The sequence below is a fragment of the Leucoraja erinacea genome, chromosome 3, assembly GCF_028641065.1.
Source record: "Leucoraja erinacea ecotype New England chromosome 3, Leri_hhj_1, whole genome shotgun sequence".
In the NCBI taxonomy this organism is placed as follows: Eukaryota; Metazoa; Chordata; class Chondrichthyes; order Rajiformes; family Rajidae; genus Leucoraja; species Leucoraja erinaceus.
In genome coordinates this window covers 23,918,163-23,939,875 of record NC_073379.1, presented here as the reverse complement: position 1 = coordinate 23,939,875, position 21,713 = coordinate 23,918,163, and the positions used below count along the sequence as shown (strand labels likewise).

At 46.7% G+C, this 21,713-nt stretch overlaps 3 protein-coding genes across 3 annotated transcripts; 2 read left to right on the top strand and 1 right to left on the bottom strand.

Moving 5' to 3' along the window:
* Positions 1–1,292: 1,292 nt before the first annotated feature.
* LOC129693877 (uncharacterized) lies at positions 1,293–6,641 on the bottom strand. The gene is made up of 2 exons (XM_055630623.1): positions 5,886–6,641; positions 1,293–1,756 (listed from the first exon to the last, which is right to left on the bottom strand). The coding sequence occupies exons 1-2, from the start codon at positions 6,120–6,122 to the stop codon at positions 1,349–1,351; spliced, it is 645 nt and encodes a 214-aa protein (XP_055486598.1). The 5' UTR covers positions 6,123–6,641; the 3' UTR covers positions 1,293–1,348.
* Positions 6,642–8,600: 1,959 nt separating this feature from the next.
* On the top strand, positions 8,601–21,181 carry lrpap1 (low density lipoprotein receptor-related protein associated protein 1). Its single transcript, XM_055632300.1, has 8 exons — positions 8,601–8,805; positions 11,206–11,350; positions 12,052–12,182; positions 13,270–13,390; positions 14,019–14,174; positions 14,661–14,743; positions 17,680–17,856; positions 19,498–21,181. Exons 1-8 carry the CDS (start codon positions 8,629–8,631, stop codon positions 19,564–19,566), a joined length of 1,059 nt encoding a protein of 352 aa, XP_055488275.1. The 5' UTR covers positions 8,601–8,628; the 3' UTR covers positions 19,567–21,181.
* Positions 20,706–21,181, top strand: LOC129695393 (profilin-3-like). The gene has a single exon (XM_055632301.1). The coding sequence runs from the start codon at positions 20,706–20,708 to the stop codon at positions 21,141–21,143; it is 438 nt and encodes a 145-aa protein (XP_055488276.1). The 3' UTR covers positions 21,144–21,181.
* Positions 21,182–21,713: the final 532 nt, after the last annotated feature.

Sequence of the window (21,713 nt, the reverse complement as noted above, 5' to 3'; positions counted from 1 at the left end):
TAGGTTAATTGGCTTCTATACATTGTCCCGTGTGTAGAAAATAACTTGTGGATTGTCACCTTGCCCTAGTGGAGAAGTTTGTGTGGTCCTGAGATCCTGAGCTATGCTCCTAGTAGGGCCACCCATGGCAGTAAGTTTGTGGGGGAGGTCTTTGACAAAGAGCAATCCAACCAAGACCTCAATGGTGGAACAGGCGGAGGACAATGGCTGACCTTAGTGGAGCATCACAATGGCTGGGAAGGCAGATGAAGGCTGCAGCAGAAAAGGGTCTCCGGTCATCTTGGACTCCATGCCACTGGATCCTGACCCAGATCTGTCAAGGACTGCGGGGTGGCTGTCTGTGCACCCCGCGGTCTCCCCGCGTTAAATAAAGTCACGCACAGGCGTCCTCCATATAGGGAATAACACCCTGGAGACAGCCATGGTCAGCCACGATCGAAGGGGGCCTAAGAAGGAGAACAGAACTAGTGCACGGGTGACCAATGGATGGAGCTGACTCGGTAGATTAAAGGGCTGTTTCCACGCTATATCTCTAAACTAAATAAGACTAAAACTCCTGACATGCTGTAAAGTGCTCGCTAGTGTGTCGGTGAGGGGTAGAATCTGGGAGGGGGAGGGAGCTTGTGAATGTGGTGAGGGTTTGTAAACAAAGTTTAATTGATTGATTGATTGATTGAAACACATAATGGAAATAGGCCCTTCGGACCACTGAGTGCAGGCTGACTATTGATCACCCGGACACAATAGTTCCATGTTATCTCTTTTCTCACCCACTCCTTACACACTAGGGGCAATTTCACAGAAGCCAATTAACCTACGCGGTTACAGGGAGATCATGTAAACTCCACACAGACAGCATGATAGTGTAGGATCATGTTAGTGTACGGGGATCGCTGGTCGGCACGGACTTGGTGGGCCGAAGAGCCTGTTTCCGCGGTGGATCCCTGAACTAAATTAAACCAAAATAAGCTGCCTGACCATTTGAGTTCTTCCAGCAATTTATCTTTCATATCTGAACACTGTGGACGGCTCAATTATAATCATATATAGTCTTTGCACTGGCTGGATAGCACGCAAAAGAAGATTTTCTCTGTAAACATACATAAAATGCTGGAGTAACCCAGTGGGTCAGGCAGCATCTCTGGAGAAAAGGAATAGGTGACATTTCGTGTCGAGACCCTTCTGCAGACGGGACCCTTTTTTTACTGTACCTCGGTACACGTGACAATAAACTAAACTAAACTAAAAACTAAACCATTAGTTACAAAATTAATGCTTTTTTTGCAAATTGGAAGAGGTTTAATAATATTATTTTATTAATAGATATTTGATATGGGGGGACAATTAATTATTTGAGAGTTCCCTGTATCTTTTCTTTAAAATTATCTTTCTGTCTCCAGGTTCTGCCAGCGCCCCTGTATGGAGGGATGTCGGCAGCGACACTACACCAGAACTCCCCGGACTTGAGCTGGGAGTTGCTGCGATAGTGTGGGACGTCCGACAGCATGTCCTCGATGAAGATGTCCTCGGGAACGGGCAGGAAGACGCAGGAGTTGGGGCCGACCTTGCTGAACTTGGAGGCGTTGGGGCGGCGGTGGGGGAAGCACTGGCTGTCCCCGTCCTCCTCCACGGCCCAACCTCCGCTGTTCCACCGCTGCTTGGGAGCCCGCCGGTGATACTTCCTGCGGGCCGGCACCACCTTCTTCCTGCTCTTGCCCTTCTCTGGCCTCTTGGGGGAAGACTTCGAGGGGAGAGCCTGGTGGATGACAAGACGGGGAGGGGGAGGAGGAGGAGGAGGGGTCATAGAGTGATACAGTGTGGAAACAGGCCCTTCGGCCTGACTAGCCCATACCGTCCAAAATGTCCAGGCTACACAAGTCCCACCTGCCTGCACTTAGTCCATATCCCTATCCATGTACCTGTCTGATTGTTTCTTAAACGTTGGGATAGTCCCAGCCTCAACTATCTCATCAGGCAGCTTGTTCCATACACCCACCACCCTTTGTGTGAAAAAGTTACCCCTCAGATTCCTATTAAATCTTTTAACGTTCACCATGAACCTGTGTCCTCTGGTCCTTGATTCCCCTACACTGTGCATCTGCCCGATCTATTCCTCTCAGGAAGGAGGCAGTCAGTGAAGGGGGGCTGCGGCTACTTTGTCAGCCCAAAGGACGGCAAATAGGATGGTCGCTGTACTGGTCATAGACACAAAATGCTGGAGTAACTCAGCGGGACAGGCAGCATCTCTAGAGGGAAGGAATGTGTGATGTATTGGATCAAGACCCTTCCTCATGAGTGTGCAAGATGTGCCAGTACACTGGACCCTAAGAGTGCATGCTGTATCAATACACTGGACTGAGTGTGCCAGGCATGTCGGTACACTGGACCCTGTGTGCAAGGTGTGTGGTTGCACTCATTCTGGGTGTGCAAGGTGTGATTACGCTCACCCTCGCAGTGCAAGCTGTGTCGGCACACCTTGCTGTACTAAATGTGTTAATGCACTGGACCCTGGGAGTGCAGTGTGCTAATACACTCACCCTGGTGTGCAAGGTGTGTCAATACCCTCACCGTGGTGTACAATGTGTGTCCATGTGCTCACCCTAGTGCGCAAGGCATGTTGATACAGTCACTGTGTTGCGTGAGCTGTATCGACACACTCACGGTGGTGGGTTAGGTGTGACGATACGTTCATCCTGGTGTGCAAGGTATTTCAATGTACTCATCCTGGTGTGCTAGGTGTGTTATGCACTCACCCTGGTGTGCAAGGTGGGCTGAATGGCATAATTCTGCTCCATGTGTAACTCCACACCGACAGCACACGAGGTCTGGATCGAACCTCGTCTCTGATGCTGTGAGGCAGTAGCTCTACCAGCTGCACATTCATTGACTACAACGAGTCATGGAATAATAAAGCAGAGGAACAGGCCCTTCGGCCCATCATTAGCTCTACTATTGTCACATATAAAGAAGTACCGTGAAAAGCTTTATTTTGCATGCTGGCCTTGCGGTACCCCACTGCCTGCCATTGTGAAAAGGACCCGTTTACTCCTACTCTTTGCTTCCTGTTTGCCAGCCAGTTCTCTATCCACATCAATACTGAACCCCCAATACATAGAAACATAGAAATTAGGTGCAGGAGTAGGCCATTCGGCCCTTCGAGCCTGCACCGCCATTCAATATGATCATGGCTGATCATCCAACTCAGTATCCCGTACCTGCCTTCTCTCCATACCCTCTGATCCCCTTGGCCACAAGGGCCACATCTAACTCCCTCTTAAATATAGCCAATGAACTGGCCTCAACTACCCTCTGTGGCAGAGAGTTCCAGAGATTCACCACTCTCTGTGTGAAAAAAGTTCTCCTCATCTCGGTTTTTAAAGGATTTCCCCCTTAAACTTAAGCTGTGACCCCTGGTCCTGGAATTCCCCAACATCGGGAACAATCTTCCTGCTTCTAGCCTGTCCAACCCCTTAAGAATTTTGTAAGTTTCTATAAGATCCCCTCTCAATCTCCTAAATTCTAGAGAGTATAAACCAAGTCTATCCAGTCTTTCTTCATAAGACAGTCCTGACATCCCAGGAATCAGTCTGGTGAACCTTCTCTGCACTCCCTCTATGGCAATAATGTCCTTCCTCAGATTTGGAGACCAAAACTGCATGCAATACTCCAGGTGTGGTCTCACCAAGACCCTGTACAACTGCAGTAGAACCTCCCTGCTCCTATACTCAAATCCTCTTGCTATGAAAGCCAACATACCATTCGCTTTCTTTACTGCCTGCTGCACCTGCATGCCTACCTTCAATGACTGGTGTACCATGACACCCAGGTCTCGCTGCATCTCCCCCTTTCCCAATCGGCCACCATGTGTGCTTTAAGTGTGCTTTAAGTTTGTATACTAATCTCTTATGTGGGACCTTGTCGAAAGTCTTCTGAAAGTCCAGATATAACACATCCACTGGTTCTCCCTTATCCACCCTACTAGTTACATCCTCGAAAAATTCTATAAGATTCGTCAGACATGATTTACCTTTCATAAATCCATGCTGACTTTGTCCAATGATTTCACCACTTTCCAAATGTGCTGCTATCCCATCTTTAATAACTAACTCTAGCAGTTTCCCCACTACCAATGTTGGACTAACTGGTCTGTAATTCCCCATTTTCTCTCTCCCTCCCTTTTTAAAAAGTGGGGTTACATTAGCTACCCTCCAATCCTCAGGAACTACCCCAGAATCTCAAGAGTTTTGAAAAATTATCACTAATGCATCCACTATTTCTGGGGCTACTTCCTTAAGTACTCTGGGATGCAGCCTATCTGGCCCTGGGGATTTATCGGCATTTAATCCATTCAATTTACCTAACACCACTTCCCGGATAACCTGGATTTCACTCAGTTCCTCCACCTCATTTGACCCCCCGGTCCCCTGCTATTTCCGGCAGATTATTTAAGTCTTCCTTAATGAAGGCAGAACCAAAGTAGTTGGTTCAATTGGTCTGCCACGTCCTTGTTCCCCATGATCAATTCACCTGTTTCTGATTACAAGGGACCTACATTTGTTTTAACTAATCTTTTTCTCTTCACATATCTATAAAACCTTTTGGAGTCAGTTTTTATATTCCCTGCCAGTTTTCGTTCATAATTTATTTTCCCCTTCCTAATTTTGCCCTTTGTCCTCCTCTGCTGGACTCCCAGTCCTTTGGTAGGCTGCTTTTTCTGGCTAATTTGTATGCTTCATCTTTTGTTTCGATACTATCCCTGATTTCCCTTGTTATCCACGGATGCACTACCTCCCTAATTTATTCTTTTGCCAAACTGGGATGAACAGTTGTTGTAGTTCATCCATGCAGTCTTTAAATGCCTTCCATTGCATATCCACCGTCAACCCTTTAAGAATCAATTGCCAGTCTATCTTGGCCAATTCACATCTCATACCCTCAAAGTTACCTTTCTTTAAGTTCGGAACCCTTGTTTCTGAATTAATGATGTCACTCTCCATCCTAATGAAGAAATTAACCATATTATGGTAACTCTTGCCCTAGGGGCAATGCGCAACAAGACTGCTAACTAACCCTTCCTCATTACTCAATACCCAGTCTAGAATAGCCTGCTCTCTCGTTGGTTCATCTACATGTTGGTTTAGAAAACTATCCCGCATACATTCCAAGAAATTCTCTTCCTCAGCACCCCTGCCAATTTGATTCACCCAATCTATATGTAGATTGAAGTCACCCATTATAACTGTTTTACCTTTGTTGCATGCATTTCTAATTTCCTGTTTGATACCATCCCCAACTCCACTACTACTGTTAGGTGGCCTGTACACAACTCCCACTAGAGTTTTCTGCCCCTTAGTGTTTCGCAGCTCTACCCATATCGATTCCACATCCTCCAAGCTAATGCCCTTCCTTTCTATTGCGTTAATCTCCTCTCTAACCAGCAACGCTACCCACCTCCTTTTCCTTTCTGTCTATCCCTCCTGAATATTGAATTGGCTTTTGCCATTCGACAACATTTTGCTCCATAGAGAGTAAAAGGGTGCAAAAAATTGTGAAAGGCAACAAGATGTGAGACTAGTATTGGACTAGTGTAGTTTGGGCATGTTGATGGGTGTGGGTAAATCGGTTCGATTGGTCTGTTTCCACGATGTATGACTTTATGGCTCTATGTTAGGGCATGATCTGGTAGCATGGACAGCAAGCTTGGCTTTGCATTAATCTGCATCCAATGCTCTCTGGCCCAGTTGAGAAGATACTTTGCAATCATGCAAGCGTCAAAGACAGTATTATATCTATAAAGGAACGTAAGGGAGGGGGCAAGGTCACCTAATAAAGTGTGACTGGGTGACTACAAGGTCTATCCCGCCTTGCAGAAAGCGTGGTCTTACGTTGCTCTTGGCACTGGCGAGTCTCGCCCCGTCTCCATCGCCGAAAGCCGCCTCGAGTTTACGCCAGGGTTTGCCTCGGGCCGCTTGCTTGTTGAGATTCCTCCCGCCCGGGGTCAGCTCTTCCCTGTCCCCGCACTCGGACGCGGTGGACACCAAGTAGCCGGCGTCCTCTCCTCGGAACAGCCGAGCATCTGGGACCAAGCAAGCCGGGACAACGTCGCACTGGAGAGCCTCCATCCCTCTGGACGTGGCCGAGAACTTTGGGAGACTTTCTCTTCTGCTGCCGGGAGATCTGTAGACCGGCTTGTGATCTGATGGTTGCTTTTAACATTGACTGAGGGTCAAGTCGTCCCTGACCGACGAGCTTCCTGGCTAGAACCTGCCCCGAAACACCAACATTCTCAATTCGCCACAACTGTTTAGACTGGGTTCCAACACTATGGCAACAAGAATTAAATGAAATCTACGCTCGTCAACACAAAAGTTTGGACGATCCGCTTGCTGGTGATAATATATTAATCTCACCCACCCGTCAGATCCACCAGCCTTGGTGAACGCGTGTCAGTGAGCAAACTATTTAATCCATAAGGTAGATAGGTGGGTCAGCTATGTTTCAGAGCGTGAAAGTGACTTCGAAGCTGTACCAACCACAACCGAAATTTCAACATCACACCTATTGTGATGGGGGCTTGGAACGCATTGCCAGGGACGGCGGTGAACGCAGGTACCATAGTGGCATTTAAGAGGCTTTTAGATAGGCACATGGAAGTGCAGGGAATAGAGGGATGCGGGCAGGTGTGATCAGTTCAACTATGCATCATGTTAGACATAAGCATTGTGGGTCAAAGGGCCTGTTCCAATGCTATGTTCAATGTTCTAAATGAGTGCTGGAGTACCGCACATGTAGTTATGTTATAACGCACTGGTTTGCATTCATAAGAAACCTCCCGTTATAGCAAATCACTTTACAAGGACAATTGTGTCGATGGGTGGGGGGGGGGGGGGGGGGGGGGGGGGGGGGGGGGGGGGGGGGGGAGAGTTTAGTTTTCTTTATTGTCAAATGTACCGAGGTACAGCGAAAAGCTTTTTGCTGCAAGCTAACCAGTCAGCGGAAAGACAATACATGAATACAATCGAGTCGTCCAGTGTACAGGTACAGGATACCTCAAGTTATCAAGAAGGAACTGCAGATGCTGGAAGATCGAAGGTACACAAAAATGCTGGAGAAACGCAGCGGGTGCAGCAGCATCTATGGAGCGAAGGAAAAAGGCGACGTTTCGGGCCGAAACCCATCTTCAGACTGATGGGGGTGGGGGGGGGGGGGGAGGAGAGAGGAAGGAGGAAAGGGGAGGAGGAGGAGGAGGAGCCTGGGGGGGGGGGGGGGGGGGGGGGGGGAGGAGACCCCTCAAGTTATCCCTCAGATTCCTATTAAATATTTTCCCCTTCACCTTAAACATCTTACCTCTGGTCCTCAATTCACCTGCTCTGGGCAAAAGATTATATGCAGGTACACAAAAATGCTGGAGAAACTCAGCGTGTGCAGCAGCATCTATGGAGCGAAGGAAATAGGCAACGTTTCGGGCCGAAACCCTTCTTTAGCCCAATCTATTTCATGAAATTAATTTCATGATTTTATACACCTCTATAAGATTACCCCTCATCCTCCTGTGCTCCAAGGAATAGAGTCCCAGCCTACTCAACCTATCCCTATAGCTCTGACCCTTGGGTCCTAGCAACATCCTCGTTAATCTTCTCTGTACTCTTTCCAGCTTGACAGCATCTTTCTGGTGCCAGGAACTGAACACAATACTCCAAATGTGGCCTCACCAACGTCTTATATAACTGCCAACCTCCCAACTTCTATACTCAATACATGCACTCTACATAAGAATAATTCTTGTAACTGCACCAGCGCGTAAACCAGCAGCTGCAGTTCCTAAGATAAACACAAAATGCTGGAGTAACTCAGCGGAACAGGCAGCATTTTCTCAAACTCCTTCAGATCTGTCCTTACGTTGACTCCTTGCAACCAAAACCAACCACATTAACTCCTGGCGCGGCGAGGATACGAGCTGATCTACCTCGTTGATGACCCTCGGACTTTCCTTGACCCGACTTTGCTGGCTTTACCTTGCACAAACCGTTATTTCCTATCATGTATATATAGACTGCAAATGGATTGATTGTAATAATGTATGATTCCTGTTGATTGGTTAGCACGCAATAAAAGCTTTTCACTGTACCTAGGTGACAATAAACTAAACTGAACTGACTGGATAGAGTAGCCTGTTCCGTTGAGTTACTCCATCATTTTGTGTTTAGCTTTGGTGTAAACCACATTTTATCTCTGTTTGCTTGGTTGTCACCTTCTCCTAGCTAATATTTTCCTTGAACCACATCTCTGTTGATGTCTCTTTTTCGCATATTACCCTTCCTTATCTCCCTCTCTCCGACTCTCAGTCTGAAGCAGGGTCTCGACCCGAAACGTCACCCAATCATTCTCTCCAGAGATGCTGCCTGACCCGCTGAGTTACTCCAGCATTTTGTGCCTGTCTGGTTTCCACATTGTCATTCGAGTCGAGAGACATGTTAGGGTGCAGTGTCGCACCGCGACCTGCTGGTGGCGCTGAAGGGCGGTGCAAAGCTCGATGGGTATTGTAGTCCGCAGGGATGAGCTGCGCCTGCGTGTTTCCGGCCGAGGCCCCCGGTTGCCGTGGTGACGGGCGGGGGGAGGAGCGGGACCATGGCGGCGGCGGCGGCGGCGGCAGCGATGATCCTGTTGCTCCTACTCGGCGGCTTCATGGCCGTCCGGCCCCAGGCGGCCGACAAATACTCGCGCCTCAAGAACGAGGACGAGGCGACCCCGGGGAAAGAGTTCAGGGTCGCCAAACTCAGCCAGGTGTGGGACAAGGCGCAGAGGGTGAGTGAGGGTGAGTGAGTGATGGAGGAGGGGGAGGGCAGGGCAGGGGGGGGGGGGGGGGTATGAGGTGATGGGTGGGGGGGAGGGAGAAGGGGGGGGAGGGGACAATGGAGGGTGCAAAAAGGGAGGGGGGGAGGAGGAGGGAAAGGGGAAGGAGAGGAGAGGAGGAGGGGAGGGGAGAAGGGGAGGAGAGAGAATGAGGGAGGTTTGCAAAAGAGGTGGGTGTGTTTGAGGTGGTGAGTTGAGTAGAGTTGGGGGAAGAGTGAAGGGAGGGGGACCAGGGTTGTGGGGATCAGGGCTACAAGGATTGGGAGTTGGTTTGTGTAAATGTCAGGGAGAGGGGACAAGGGGAAGTGGGATGGGTAATGCTGAGGAGATGGGGAGTAGTTGGGGTGGGGTGAATGAGGCTGGGGAGAGGAAGATGGGTACGGTGAGTGAGACTACAGGGAGGACGGGGGGTTAGGGTTGGTGAGCACGGCAGAGTGAAGTGGAGTGGGGTGGGGGTTAAAGGAAGAGGAGGGGAGCGGGTGTAAGAGGTAATGGAGGGCAAGGAGTGGTTGGGCGAGAGGAGAAGGCAACCTGAACTGATGTACTTGTATTTGGTGTTTGGTCCTGAGTTACCATCTATCCCATTGGAGACTTGGAAGCATCAAACAAGCTTTTTGCTGTACCTCGGTACACGTGACAATAAACTAAACTAAACATTTTTCTGAACTGCTTACTCATGCACTGCCCAGATGTGTTTAAACTACTTGTAGTATTTCTCCTTTCTGTCCCTGGGAGGTTAGTTTGTGCTGAGGGTTTCCTGATAGTCAGCAACTTGTGACCAAGTCTTGCAAAGTCTAATAGAGTGGGTTTGCTCAAAGTGAAACTCTGACCCAATCTCCATGTTCACTGGAAGTGAGAAGTCGGCCACTGCAGTTGGCATTCATAACTGTGTGGGGAGTCTTTACTGCTGTTTTGTGACACACTTACTTCAGTCTAGAGACAGTGAATGTGAAATGAGGGCTGACAAATAAAGACAAACATTTGATTTTGTTGCAAAGGTTTTCTGATGCCTGGTTAACGTTTTAAAAGATTAACAGTGTTCAAGTTTTTTGGTATTTATTATTAACTGGAGCCTTACGTTGATAACCTGCTAGTTAGCCATTGTTTTGTTTTAGAACATAGTAAAGTGCAGTCTAGCAACAGGCCCTCCGGCCCACGATAAAATATTCTATTAACTATTCTCCTCTATCTGCACATGATCCAGATCTTTCCCTGCCACGCCGCAAATTTAAAAGCCTTTCAAATGCCACTCGTATCCGCCTTCACCATCACCCCAGCAGCATGTTCGAGGCACACACCACCCTCTGTGTACATTTTAAAAATGTGCACTGTACATCTCATTCATCTTTGCCTGATGGAAAGACAAATGCCTTAAAACTATGACCTCTAGTCTATGACAGAACAAATGACAGATGATGAGGATATTTATAGGCAACAATGCATGCTGTATGTACAGGCAAATATCCTCTTGCGTAAATTTGGTGCGTGTGCAGATGTGGTGAAGATGTCGCTATTTAGAGCATACTGCACACCCCTCTACACTGCGCACCTGTGGTCGAACTATTTAAAGACAAGTATGCAGAGACTAAAGGTGGCATATAACTATGCCATGAGAACACTGCTAAGGCAACCTAGATGGTGTAGTGCCAGTAATATGTTTGTGGCTGCAGGAGTCAGTACTTTAGAAGCTATCCTAATACACCACATGTATAAATTCATTTGCAGGATAAATGACTCTAAAAATGTGCTTATTGTGGCCTTGACAAACATAAGGGTTAGCACCACACGCTACGAATCCCAGTTGTGGAGACACTGGTATCGTTGTCTCGTTGTAGGACATTGATCATCTTTTAATCTGGATTTTTAACTTGAGTATTGTGGGTTTTTGTTAAATATAAATTATGATTTTTTATGTGATTATACCATGATTTTATATATATTTATGATATTTAATATCCAATGCTTTTTTAATTTAATGTTGTCCCTTTTCTGGACCTTGAGTCCTTAATAAAGTTTATTATTATTATTATTATTATTATTATTATTATGACCTCTAGTCCATAGAGCTCTAGTCTATGACACCCTGAGGAAAAAGTTCTGAATGTCTTCCCTTATTTTATAGGGAACTTATTAAGATGTTCTCTTTACCTATATCTCAGTATCTTAGCTCTTGGCTTGCTTGTCCTATAGATTTATGTGCCTCTCTCTGTCAATCTTTCTATTAGGTGAAGTTTCTCTTAGCTGCATTTTTGGCAGTGCTTAGTGTTCATAATTGACTCTTAATTTGCAGGTATCTTTAATTGGTGCCCTGGATCCACTTACACTGAATGTTTCCTTTGCTTCTTCCCGCAGCTCCAACTGTCCCCAGTGAAGCTAGCAGAGCTGCACAGTGACCTGAAAATCCAGGACAAAGATGAGCTCAACTGGAAGAAGCTGAAGGCTGATGGTTTGGATGAGGACGGTGAGAAGGAAGCGAGGATCCGTCGTAACTTCAACGGTAATACCCTTGACAAAGGTTTTTATTTCTGAACTCGCACTCTAGCTTTCCTCTTGCTCTAAGTCAACTGTTTAGTTCAGGGGGTGGCATACCAATGAGTCTATCAGTGTTGCTTTATTGTCGCATGTGCAAAGTCACTGAGAAATACTTTTCTTACATACTGTCCAGTTAAGTATAGCCATGCCCAAGCACAGTATCCGATTAGCAAAGTGTACAGAAATAGTTCACTGCGACCGTATGCACGAGGCGGCAGCTTTTGATGCCATTTTCAAAGACCAGTCCACACTCTAGGTGGTATGAACAGTGCCCGATCCAGACAAGCCCCAGACTGCTGCAGGGCTTCCAGTCATTGCCTTCCTCAGGATTGCCCAGCGAACCTTTCCTTTCCTCGCCACCACCTTCGTGCCCCGGGGGGGGGGGCGCCTCCCATAGCCGAGGGCTGTAAGCCTTGCTGTCGTCTCCAGCTTCACCCTCTCCAATCTCTGGTGAACGAGAAAGGGGCCAGCTAGGCAGCTTCCCCATTACAGGCCACGGCCTGTAAGGGGTTTTGTGTATCCGTCGTGGGGAACGAGCAGGGGGTAACCTTTTTACTTGGTAAGAATTCTACTGTCTGGGCCACCGTTTATACAGCTCATCTCAGTTCTTCAGCTAAAGTAATATAGTTTAATGAGTAATCTCTGTCATTATGTTTTTCCATACAGTTATCCTCACAAAGTACAAACTTGATGGGCGAATGAAAACCATGCCTTCAGAATCCAATTACCTCAGGGATTTGGGAGATTCCGAAAATGATGTATTTGATGATCCAAAACTAGAAAAATTATGGAATAAGGTTGGCACGGATTTAAGGCTTTCTGAAATAAAAGTGCAACAATATGTGTTTGAAGTATTGATGGCAAATTAAAGAATTGAGAAAGTGAGCAGCCTAGGTGATAGGACGGTTCAGTTGCCTGGTAACAGCTGAGAAAGAACAGTCCCTGAATCTGGAGGTGTGCATTTTCACACTTCTGTACCTCTTGCCTGATAGGAGAGGGGAGAGGATGGAGTGACCGGGGTGACACTGGACTTTGATTATGCTGATGGCCTTTCCGAGGCAGCATGAAGTGTAGATGAAGTCAATGGAAGGGAGGTTGGTTTGTGTGATGGTCTGGGCTGCGTCCTCCACAGTGCATTATAATTTCTGTGCAGCAGCTGACTAACTCAAGAAGCTGCTGTGGGTGAGAAGGATCAGGCTAATTAGAAATATGCATTTAAACAAAGAAGCTGATAGTTTAAGTCTAGCAATGGCTTCAACCTGAATTCTTTCAAGAATTAATATTTTGTAGATAAATTCCATGGCTGCCTTGCCAGCAGCTGTTAGTCCTTTCACCCTTTTTTATTTTTAATAGTGTTTGTTTTGGAGGTCTTCGAGTCTTTTTATGTGGGGGGGGGGAGGGGGAAACTATTTTTCTCAGTCTAACTGGTCGGAGATGCGGCTTTTCTGCAAGCCGTATTTTCGGCCCTTCATCGCAGCCTACCAACAGGACTGGAGTGGCCATTGTTGGAGCTCAGACCAGAGCGGCCCATGGACTTCGGGAGCCGCGGTCTCCGGGGAGGAAGCGGCCGCTCCAGACACTCCAAGCCGCTGAGAGCGTTCTTCCGACGGCAGAGTTCCATCATCCGACGAGAGGGCCTGAAGCATCGGGCTGCCGTGGCGGCCTCAATAGGCCCGACCATGGGTGAACGGGATAAGATTGGACCTTGCTGCCTTCCCTCACAGTGGGAACCATTGTGGGGGGATGTTTTTATGTTTATTGTTAAATTCTTTAATGTGTCTTATTTTTATTGGTGTGCTGCAATGGCAAGTCAAATTTCACTACACCAATTGGTGTATGTGATAATAAATGTCCTTTGTCCTTAACTCTTGGACTTCTTGATAGGCAACGACATCGGGGAAATTTAGCGATGAAGAAGTTCGGAAACTGCGCCGTGAGTTTCTGCATCACCAGGACAAGATTCAGGAGTATCACATCCTGAGGGAGACTGTCAGCAGGAGTGAAGGTATCGCAGTGAAAAACATTAATTAAGGAGCATGACTACCCGCTGTGTCGTTTATAACAAAAGCAATGATTGTTTTATGAAAGGTATTTCATTTGTAACTTAGTTTTGAGGTGATATTTAAAATTAAAAATTCAGAACAGAGAAGACCCAAGTTGAAGCAAGAGAAGCGTAAAAAGTAGGATAAGATTATTTTTATGCAATGCTACCCATAGGCACAGGGTTATGAGCAGAATTGTGAAGGAGTTTTTTTCCTATTAAAAAATACAAAGTTGTGCCACATAACGTCCTTTAAAGTCAAATAAGATTACCACGAGCAAGGAAAAAATGAGTTGAACACATGATCAAAATATTAAGTATTAAGAAATAATGGGGATATAGGATCCAAGTATGTTGTTTTGGAAGTTGCTTTGCAAATTTGACCCAATATCATATCACAAGTGATAGGAGAAGAATTAGGCCCATTAAATGTACTCCGCCATTCAATCATGGCTGATCTATCTCTCCCTCCTAACCCCATTCTCCTGCCTTCACCCCATAAGCTCTGACACCTGTACTAATAGTGATGTGCAGTGATTTGTACTCTGGGTGGAATGTTTTATTGTAAGTGAAGTGAGCTTGTTTCTCACAGACATACATCAGAACGCGATCAGCCCTGGTGAAGCCCACGTCCAGGAAGATTTACTACACACCAAGCATGCAGAGTTGAAGGACAAGCACCTCAATGTCCAAGAAAGTTTTGGGCGTTTGCGCAAACTGATCCACCAAGGCTACGATGAGGACAGTGGTAAGATTTTGTAAGACATACATAGGAGCAGAATTGGGCCATTCGGCCCATCGAGTACTCCCCCATTCAGTCATGGCTGATCTACTTTTCTCTCTCAACCCCATTCTCCTGCCTCCTCCCAGTAACTTTGACGACCTTGCTAATCAAGAATCGGTCAATCTCCACTTTAAAAATACCAAATGAGGTCCTCCACCGCTGACAGTAGCAATTAATTCCACCGATCCACCTGGCTAAATAAATTCTCCCTCAACTCCATTCCAAAGATACGTCCTTTTATTGTAAGGCTGTGCCCTATTGTCCATGGCTCTCCCTGTACTAGAAACATCCTCTCCGCATCCACTCTATCCATGCCTTTTATTATCCGGTAGGTTTCAATGTGATACTCCTTCATCCTTCCAAACTGCAGCTAGTACAGGCCCAGAACCATGAAACACTCCTTTGTGATTGTGAAATTTGTTTGAATAATAGTATTTATTTTCTACGCAGAATTTTCTGAACCTAGAGTTCTTGAGCTGTGGGATATGGCCAAACAGTCGAATTTCTCACATGATGAGCTGGATTCCATTAAGGTAAACAAACCTACACTAGGTTCTGCAAATGCAGGGATCTGGAGGACTAAACAACCTGCTGGAAAAATTCAGTGGTTTAGGCAGCGTCTGTGAAGGGAAAAGTTATAGGTTGGTGTTGGAATGGGAAGATTTAAGAGGAACCCTGGGTTATGTTATCACTCGGAGAAAGCTATCGAAGTGGACACAAATATGACTTTTAAAAAGCACTAGACCAAGTGCAGACACATTGGGTCTACTCCACCAACGCAAGATTCCACAAACTCACCTGTACCCCCAACGCAATATTGCACCACTCACATATAGCCCACAACTGCAGGCACGGCTCATTTCTCCTCATCCCCCAGCACTCACTCCCTCCTCTTCACCCTCCCTCTTCAATCCCGAGAGAGGGAGGGGGGGTAGAGAGGCAGAGGGGAGAGATGGAGGGGGACAAAGAGGGAGGGGGATGTGGGTAGAGAGGGAGGGGGAGAGGGAGGATAGAGAGGGAGGAGGAGGGGTGGAGGGAGGGGAGTAGAGGGGGAGGGGTGTAGAGAGGGAGAGGGACAGAGAAGGAAGGGGGTAGAGTGGGGTGGAGAGAGAGAGAGGGAGTGGGGTGGGAGCGCGGCTTTAACTGCCGCGGGACTTGCCGTCGTCCGCCGGGCTCCAACATTAAGACCCGGAGCGGGGCCTTACATCGCCTTGGCGGCCGCAGGACTTGCCATCAACCGCTGGGGGCTTTAACATCGGGAGAGGATGGAGAGCAGGGGGAGAGACAAGACTTTGCCTTCCATCACAGTGAGGAGGAGACGCACTGTGATAGATGTCTGTGTGAATTGAGTTGGTTGTGTGTCTTGTATAATTGTTTATTTTTGCTGCCAAAACTAAAGATGGAAATTAGCTATTGGCTATAATATTGCATATTTACATGTAAATGTTCATCAATATGCACTGTCCCTGTTTAAATTAAAAAAAAAAAAAATAAAAAATTCCAAAGTCCACAATCAGTTCCTTGGTTTTGGCGTTGAGAGCCAGGTTATTGTGCTGGCACCATTTGGTCAATCGGTCGATCTCACTTCTATACTCTGACTCATCACCATCTGTGATTCGTCCAACAACAGTGGTGTCGTCGGCGAACTTGATGATGGAGTTCGCAGTATGTCTGGCATGTACAGTCATGAGTATAGAGTGAGTACAGCAGGGGGCTGAGCACGCAGCATTGAGGTGCTCCAGTGCTGATTGTTATCGAGGATGACATATTTCCACCAATACGGACAGAATGGTCTGTGGGTGAGGAAGTCAAGGATCCAATTGCAGAGGGATGCGCAGAGACTAAAATCCGTGAGCTTGGTAAACAGCTTGGAGGGGATGATGGTATTATACGCCGAGCTGTAGTCTATGAACAACAGCCTGACATTTTTGTTGTCCAAGTGGTCCAGAGCGGAATGGAGAGCCAGTGAGATCGCATCCACCATTGTTCTGTTTTGGCGGTAAGCGAACTGCAGTGGGTCGAGGTTCTCGTTGAGGTAGGAGTTGATATGCGCCATAATCAACCTCTCAAAGCACTTTATCACCACAGACGTTAGTGCCACTGGTCGATAGTCAATGAGGCACGTCACCTTACTCTTTTTGGGCACCGGTATTATTGATGCCCTTTTAAAGCAGGTGGGAACCTCAGACCTCAGAAGTGAGAGGTTGAAAATGTCTGCAAAGCTCCAGCCAGTTAGTCTGCACAGGTTTTAAGAACACGACCGGGTATATCATCAGGTCTACGCGCTTTCCGAGGGTTCATCCCTTTGAAGGATCTTCTGCAATCGGCCTCTGTGACTGTATAAAGATAGGAAGGGTATTAAAGGGATAAATGGAGCAAACTCAGCATGTCAATTTGCTCGGCAATGGCACGGTGGGCCGAAGGACCTTTATCTATGCTTTACAGCTCTGTGACTATGAATTGCTTTCTTGGTTCCTCGGCTAGCCATTTAGTCTGCTAGATAGCGAATGTGTTTGAGGAGCCCAGCAGTTCAAGACAAGATGTGGTCACTTTTTATGTGTGGGAAAAATAAAGAGGTAGCTGAGGGCTCCCAGAAGAGACCAAAGCCTTGGTCCAGCCTCCATAATAGAGGGTTTGCACTGTCTGCAACACAGCATTCCACATACAGGCATTCCCAGACTTGCTTAATAGACAGCTTCTTTAAGCCCACTGCCTTATTTTTGAGTTGCATGTCTCGGTAGTAGTGCGCTACTAGGCATGCGGCCGTTCCCGCAACCCAATCAGCTGTTCTTGTGGATGCTATGGTCCAGAGCTATGGTCCAGAGCAGAGCGAAGCGGATGCTTGGTCTCTGCGCCGGAGCCCCCACATACTGCCGGGCGGCACAGTGGCACAGCCATAGAATTGCTGCCCCAAGACGCTAGAATTCCAGATTTGATCCTGACTGCGGGCACTGTCTGTAAGGCATTTGTACGTTCTCCCTGTGACCGCATGGGTTTCCTCCGGGTGCTCCTGTTTCCGCCCACACTCCAAAGACGTGCAGATTTATAGGTTAAGTGGCTTTGGTAAAATTCTAAATTTCCTCCATTGGGTAGGATAGTACTAGTGTATGGGGCGATCAATGGGCTGAAAGGCCTGTTTCCGCACTGTATCTCGAAAGTCTAAATAAAAGTAAATTCACCCGTGTGCATTAACACTTTGTTTCTGTCTTGCATAACATCCTTAGGCCAGGGTCCGCGGGACTTAACCCTCATGTAAGTCTGGCCCCGTCTATACTGCATTGGGGCATCTGCTTCAGACCTGTAAGCTTATTGCGTGAGGAAATCTACAGACTGTTAGCAGATGAAATGAAACTGAGAGGAAACAGCTGGACTGTCTTTTCTGCCTAGTGCTGTTGCTGCATTCAGAGCAGCTTGGTCTCATGGATCTGGAACAGTAGCACTTTTAACCTCCTCTGCTTTCTGGCCGCAGGAGGAGCTGAAACACTTTGAGGTGAAGATTGAGAAGCACCACCATTATCAGGAGCAGCTCGACCTATCTCACCAGAAGCTAAAACATGTGGAGACTATTGGAGACAAGGAACATCTATCTCGAAATAAAGAAAAGTATAAAATGCTGACAGAAAAAACGAAAGAACTCGGCTACAAGGTAAATGAGTCTCTTTTGTCTGTTAGATCTCCTGCTTGCCAACTATTTTATCCTATTCCCATACAGACCTTTCTGCCCTGCGCCTCCTCAATTGTCAGAGTGAGGTCACATGCAAACTGGAGGAACAATACCTCATATTCCGCTTGGGTAGCTTACAGCCCATCAGCATGAACATTTAATTCTCCAATATTAGATTCTCGTCCCCCCCCCCCCCCCCCCCCCCCCCCCCCCCTTTCCCCCATTCATTCCCCTGTGCCCACCTGGACCCACCCACTCTTACCCTTTTGGCTGTACAATCCACGTGTTCAAACCTGGCTCACACCTTCCTTTCTTATCTCTGGCCTTTGTTCCAACCATCTTCCTACCAACCCCCCCCCCCCCCCCCCCCCCTCACCTTTGTCTACCTATCCCTTACCACACATTGTCTTGCCCTTCCCCCTTCTCATCTCCCTGGCTACAAACAGGGTCTTGACTCGAAACACCACCAATTCACGGTCTCCAGAGAGGCTGCCTGACTTGCTGAGTCACTCCAACACTTTGTTCTTTTGTGCATTAACCAGCATCTGCAGTTCCTTATTTTCACAACAGTGTGTTTGTTCTGCTAAGAGTCCAGTGAAATGTTAGATGCAGGGAGGGCTTGTTCCCCTTGACCGAGGAGACTGTGCTCGCAATCTCTGGTTAAAGGCTGGGCTGTGCACGCCTGAGATGAGGACAAATTTGTTCTTTGACGGATAGATTCCTGAGCGTTGAGGGATACAGAGAGAGTGCTGGAAATTAGCTGCGAAGGGCAATATCAGCCGTGACCTTGATGAGTGACAGCGCAGCCTCAAAGGGTTGGATGCCCTATTCCTGCACCAACCTCTTGGGTCCTTATTAAAAAGAGCCTCTTCAAACTGCTGCAACTGCTGCTGCAGAGGGCGGCGGAGGCAAGTTCTCTGGATGCTTTCAAGAGAGAGCTAGATAGGGCTCTTAAAAATAGCGGAGTCAGGTGATATGGGGAGAAGGCAGGAACGGGGTACCGATTGGGGATGATCAGCCATGATCACATTGAATGGCGGTGCTGGCTCGAAGGGCCGAATAGCCTACTCCTGCACCTATTGTCTATTGTCTATAATTTAAAGATCAAATTACAGCAAGGTCTCTGAATAAAAAGGTGATTATTTCTCATGGGAAAAATGCAGAGTAAAGGCTTGGAGTGCCCGAATCGGCACTTTCCTACCGGAGACCGCGGCTTCAGGATGTTATATCTTTCCCTCTCAACCCCATTTTCCTCCATTCTTTCCGAAACCTTTGACACCCTTACTAATCTCGTATGTGTATGTGACAAATAAACTTGACTTGACTTGACTAAGAACCTGTCAATCTCCGCTTTAACAATATCTAATGATGGCCTCCACAGCCGCCAGTTGCAATGAATTCCACAGATTCACCACCCTCTGGCTAAAGAAATTCCTCCTCATTTCCTTTCTAATGGTACGTCTTTTTATCCTGAGGATAAGTGACACTTAAGTGTCAAAAATCTGCCCACAATGTAAGGATGGTTGACAGATGATATGAAAAATTAGTAGTGAACAGCAGTGATCTTTGTGTATTGTACACTATTTGCTAAATATTCATTCTCACACGGTTTTGGTGTTTTAGGTAAAAAAGCATATGCAAGATCTTCTGGCCAGACTCTCAAGGGGAGGACTAAACCATAATGAGTTGTGACTCTCCTGTTATCCCCACCCTGTCGTATAGTCGGGTGCAGGTGGAACCCTGCAGCAGAGATAAGTACCAAATAATCATTAATCACTGGTTCTCAGCACTCAGATTTTTCTATAATTGTCTTTTGTGCAAATTGTTGAAGCTACTGGAATGTAACCCAGCAGCACACTAGATTCATGCCGTTGATTATTGCTGATGACCAAGTTGCTGATGAAAACAATTTACAAGATCTGTATAATAAAACACACCATCTCTGTTCAATCAAAATCACTGATTTCTGAACCTTCTGTACAATTCTTTTTGCAGATGGCTGACTTTGGCTTTCAATCAATAATTAGGTCTGAGTGAACGAACAGATGTATAGTGCTCAACTCGGCTTTGTCTCAGTAACTGAGTTTATGAACTGAAACGTGTTAATCAAGTGATGCACCTTCCCAATTGCAGCTTATCCATGACAGGGTATTTCCTCCCCAGCAATCTCTGACATTCACAAAGGAGGCAGGATTAATATTTCCTTTGAAGCTGCAACCTCTCCTCCGAATCTCTTAAGGCCAGTCTTGCTATCAAATTGTACCCATTTTGTCATATTTTCTAGCACCTTTACTTCTCGAATGCCATAATAACACATTCTTGGTCACTCACTATGCCTTTACTTACAGATATGGAAGATCCTGATAACATAAGGCTCCGTCTCTACCCAGCATCAAGTAGTCATGCAAGCCGTCAGAATGTGACTAAGTATCCAAGCATAATTATATTCTTTCATTCTTGCACCGTTGTAGACCACCTACAGTTGTCCCTGTGCCTCCTGTATAAAATTCTCATCCTTATAACTCAATGCACTTGACCTTCCCTGTCTCTAACCATCCTAACTCCCTAGGAATTCCAAAGCGGTAGATGGGTTTATCAGAATCTCTTCTGATTTCCAGGCTTGGGAAGGTGTAAACATGAGGGAATGTAGTAAAAAGTGAAAGCCAAGTGACTCTGGGTATGGTGGAAAACCTCCCAACTCAGCACTTGTGTTGTAAAGACAATGTCATAAAAGCTTGCATGACATCAACGTTTGCCCTGTGCTGAGGTTTTTAGTTGAGTGCTTCATTTCCCAGCCTTCCCCATGTCCAAGCACCTCGTTCCTTCAGTTGATGACAGGCGGTGAAGCAATGTTGGACTGGAAAGCATACGTGGCGGCTGTCCTACAAGACAGCACTATTGCGGACATTGCAATTGTCGGATGCACCCCCAAGAACAAATCCATCTGGGCATGCAGAAGCGATGGTGTATTTGGCCGCATTACATCCCAGGAGATTGAAGTGATCATCGACACCGACAGGAAGTGTATCCTCCAAAACGGCATAACCATTGGTGGGAAGAAGTATTCCATCATCCGGGATAACATGCTGTTGGAAAATGATCCTTCCATGGATATCAGGACACTGGGTAATGAGGGCATGAGCATTTGTATTGGGAAATCTACCAAAGCCTTGATGATTCTGATGGGCCAGAAAGGAGTTCATGGAGGTGTCATCAACAAGAAGATGCATGACATGGTGGACTTTCTAAGTAGAAATGGCAACATCTAAATGGTCAAGTATGAAATAAAGGTGATGACCCCTATAAATTGTTCTGGACAATTTCTTGCTTTGTGATTAGACTGGAAAATTGCTAATTTAAGCGTTTGAAGGATCTTCAGTGTGCAAATTCAATGGGAGTTTAGTTTATAACAATTCAGCAGTGGAAGCTCCTGACAATGCTGAGAGCGGCACGGTGGCGCAGCGGTAGAGTTGCTGCCTTACAGCACCAGAGACCCAAGTTCATTCCTGACTACGGGTGCTGTCAGTTTGGAGGTTCTTCCCTTGACCTGTGTGGGTTTTCTCCAGGAGCTTTGGTTTCCTCCCACACTCCAAAGACGTACAGGTTTGTAGGCTAATTGGCTTGGTATAATTGTAAATTGTCCCCAGTGTATATAGGATAGTGTTAGTGTGTGAACCAGAGATTTCAACAGTTGCAGCCTCGCTTCTTCCAACTTCTGGCTGTGAAATTCAACTTTCCAGTAATCATGATCTCACCATTTCGTACATTTTTTTCTGTCAGTCATTGTTTTTCCCATCTCTCCTCCCCCCAATATCGAATGTAAAAAAAGTACAGCTTAG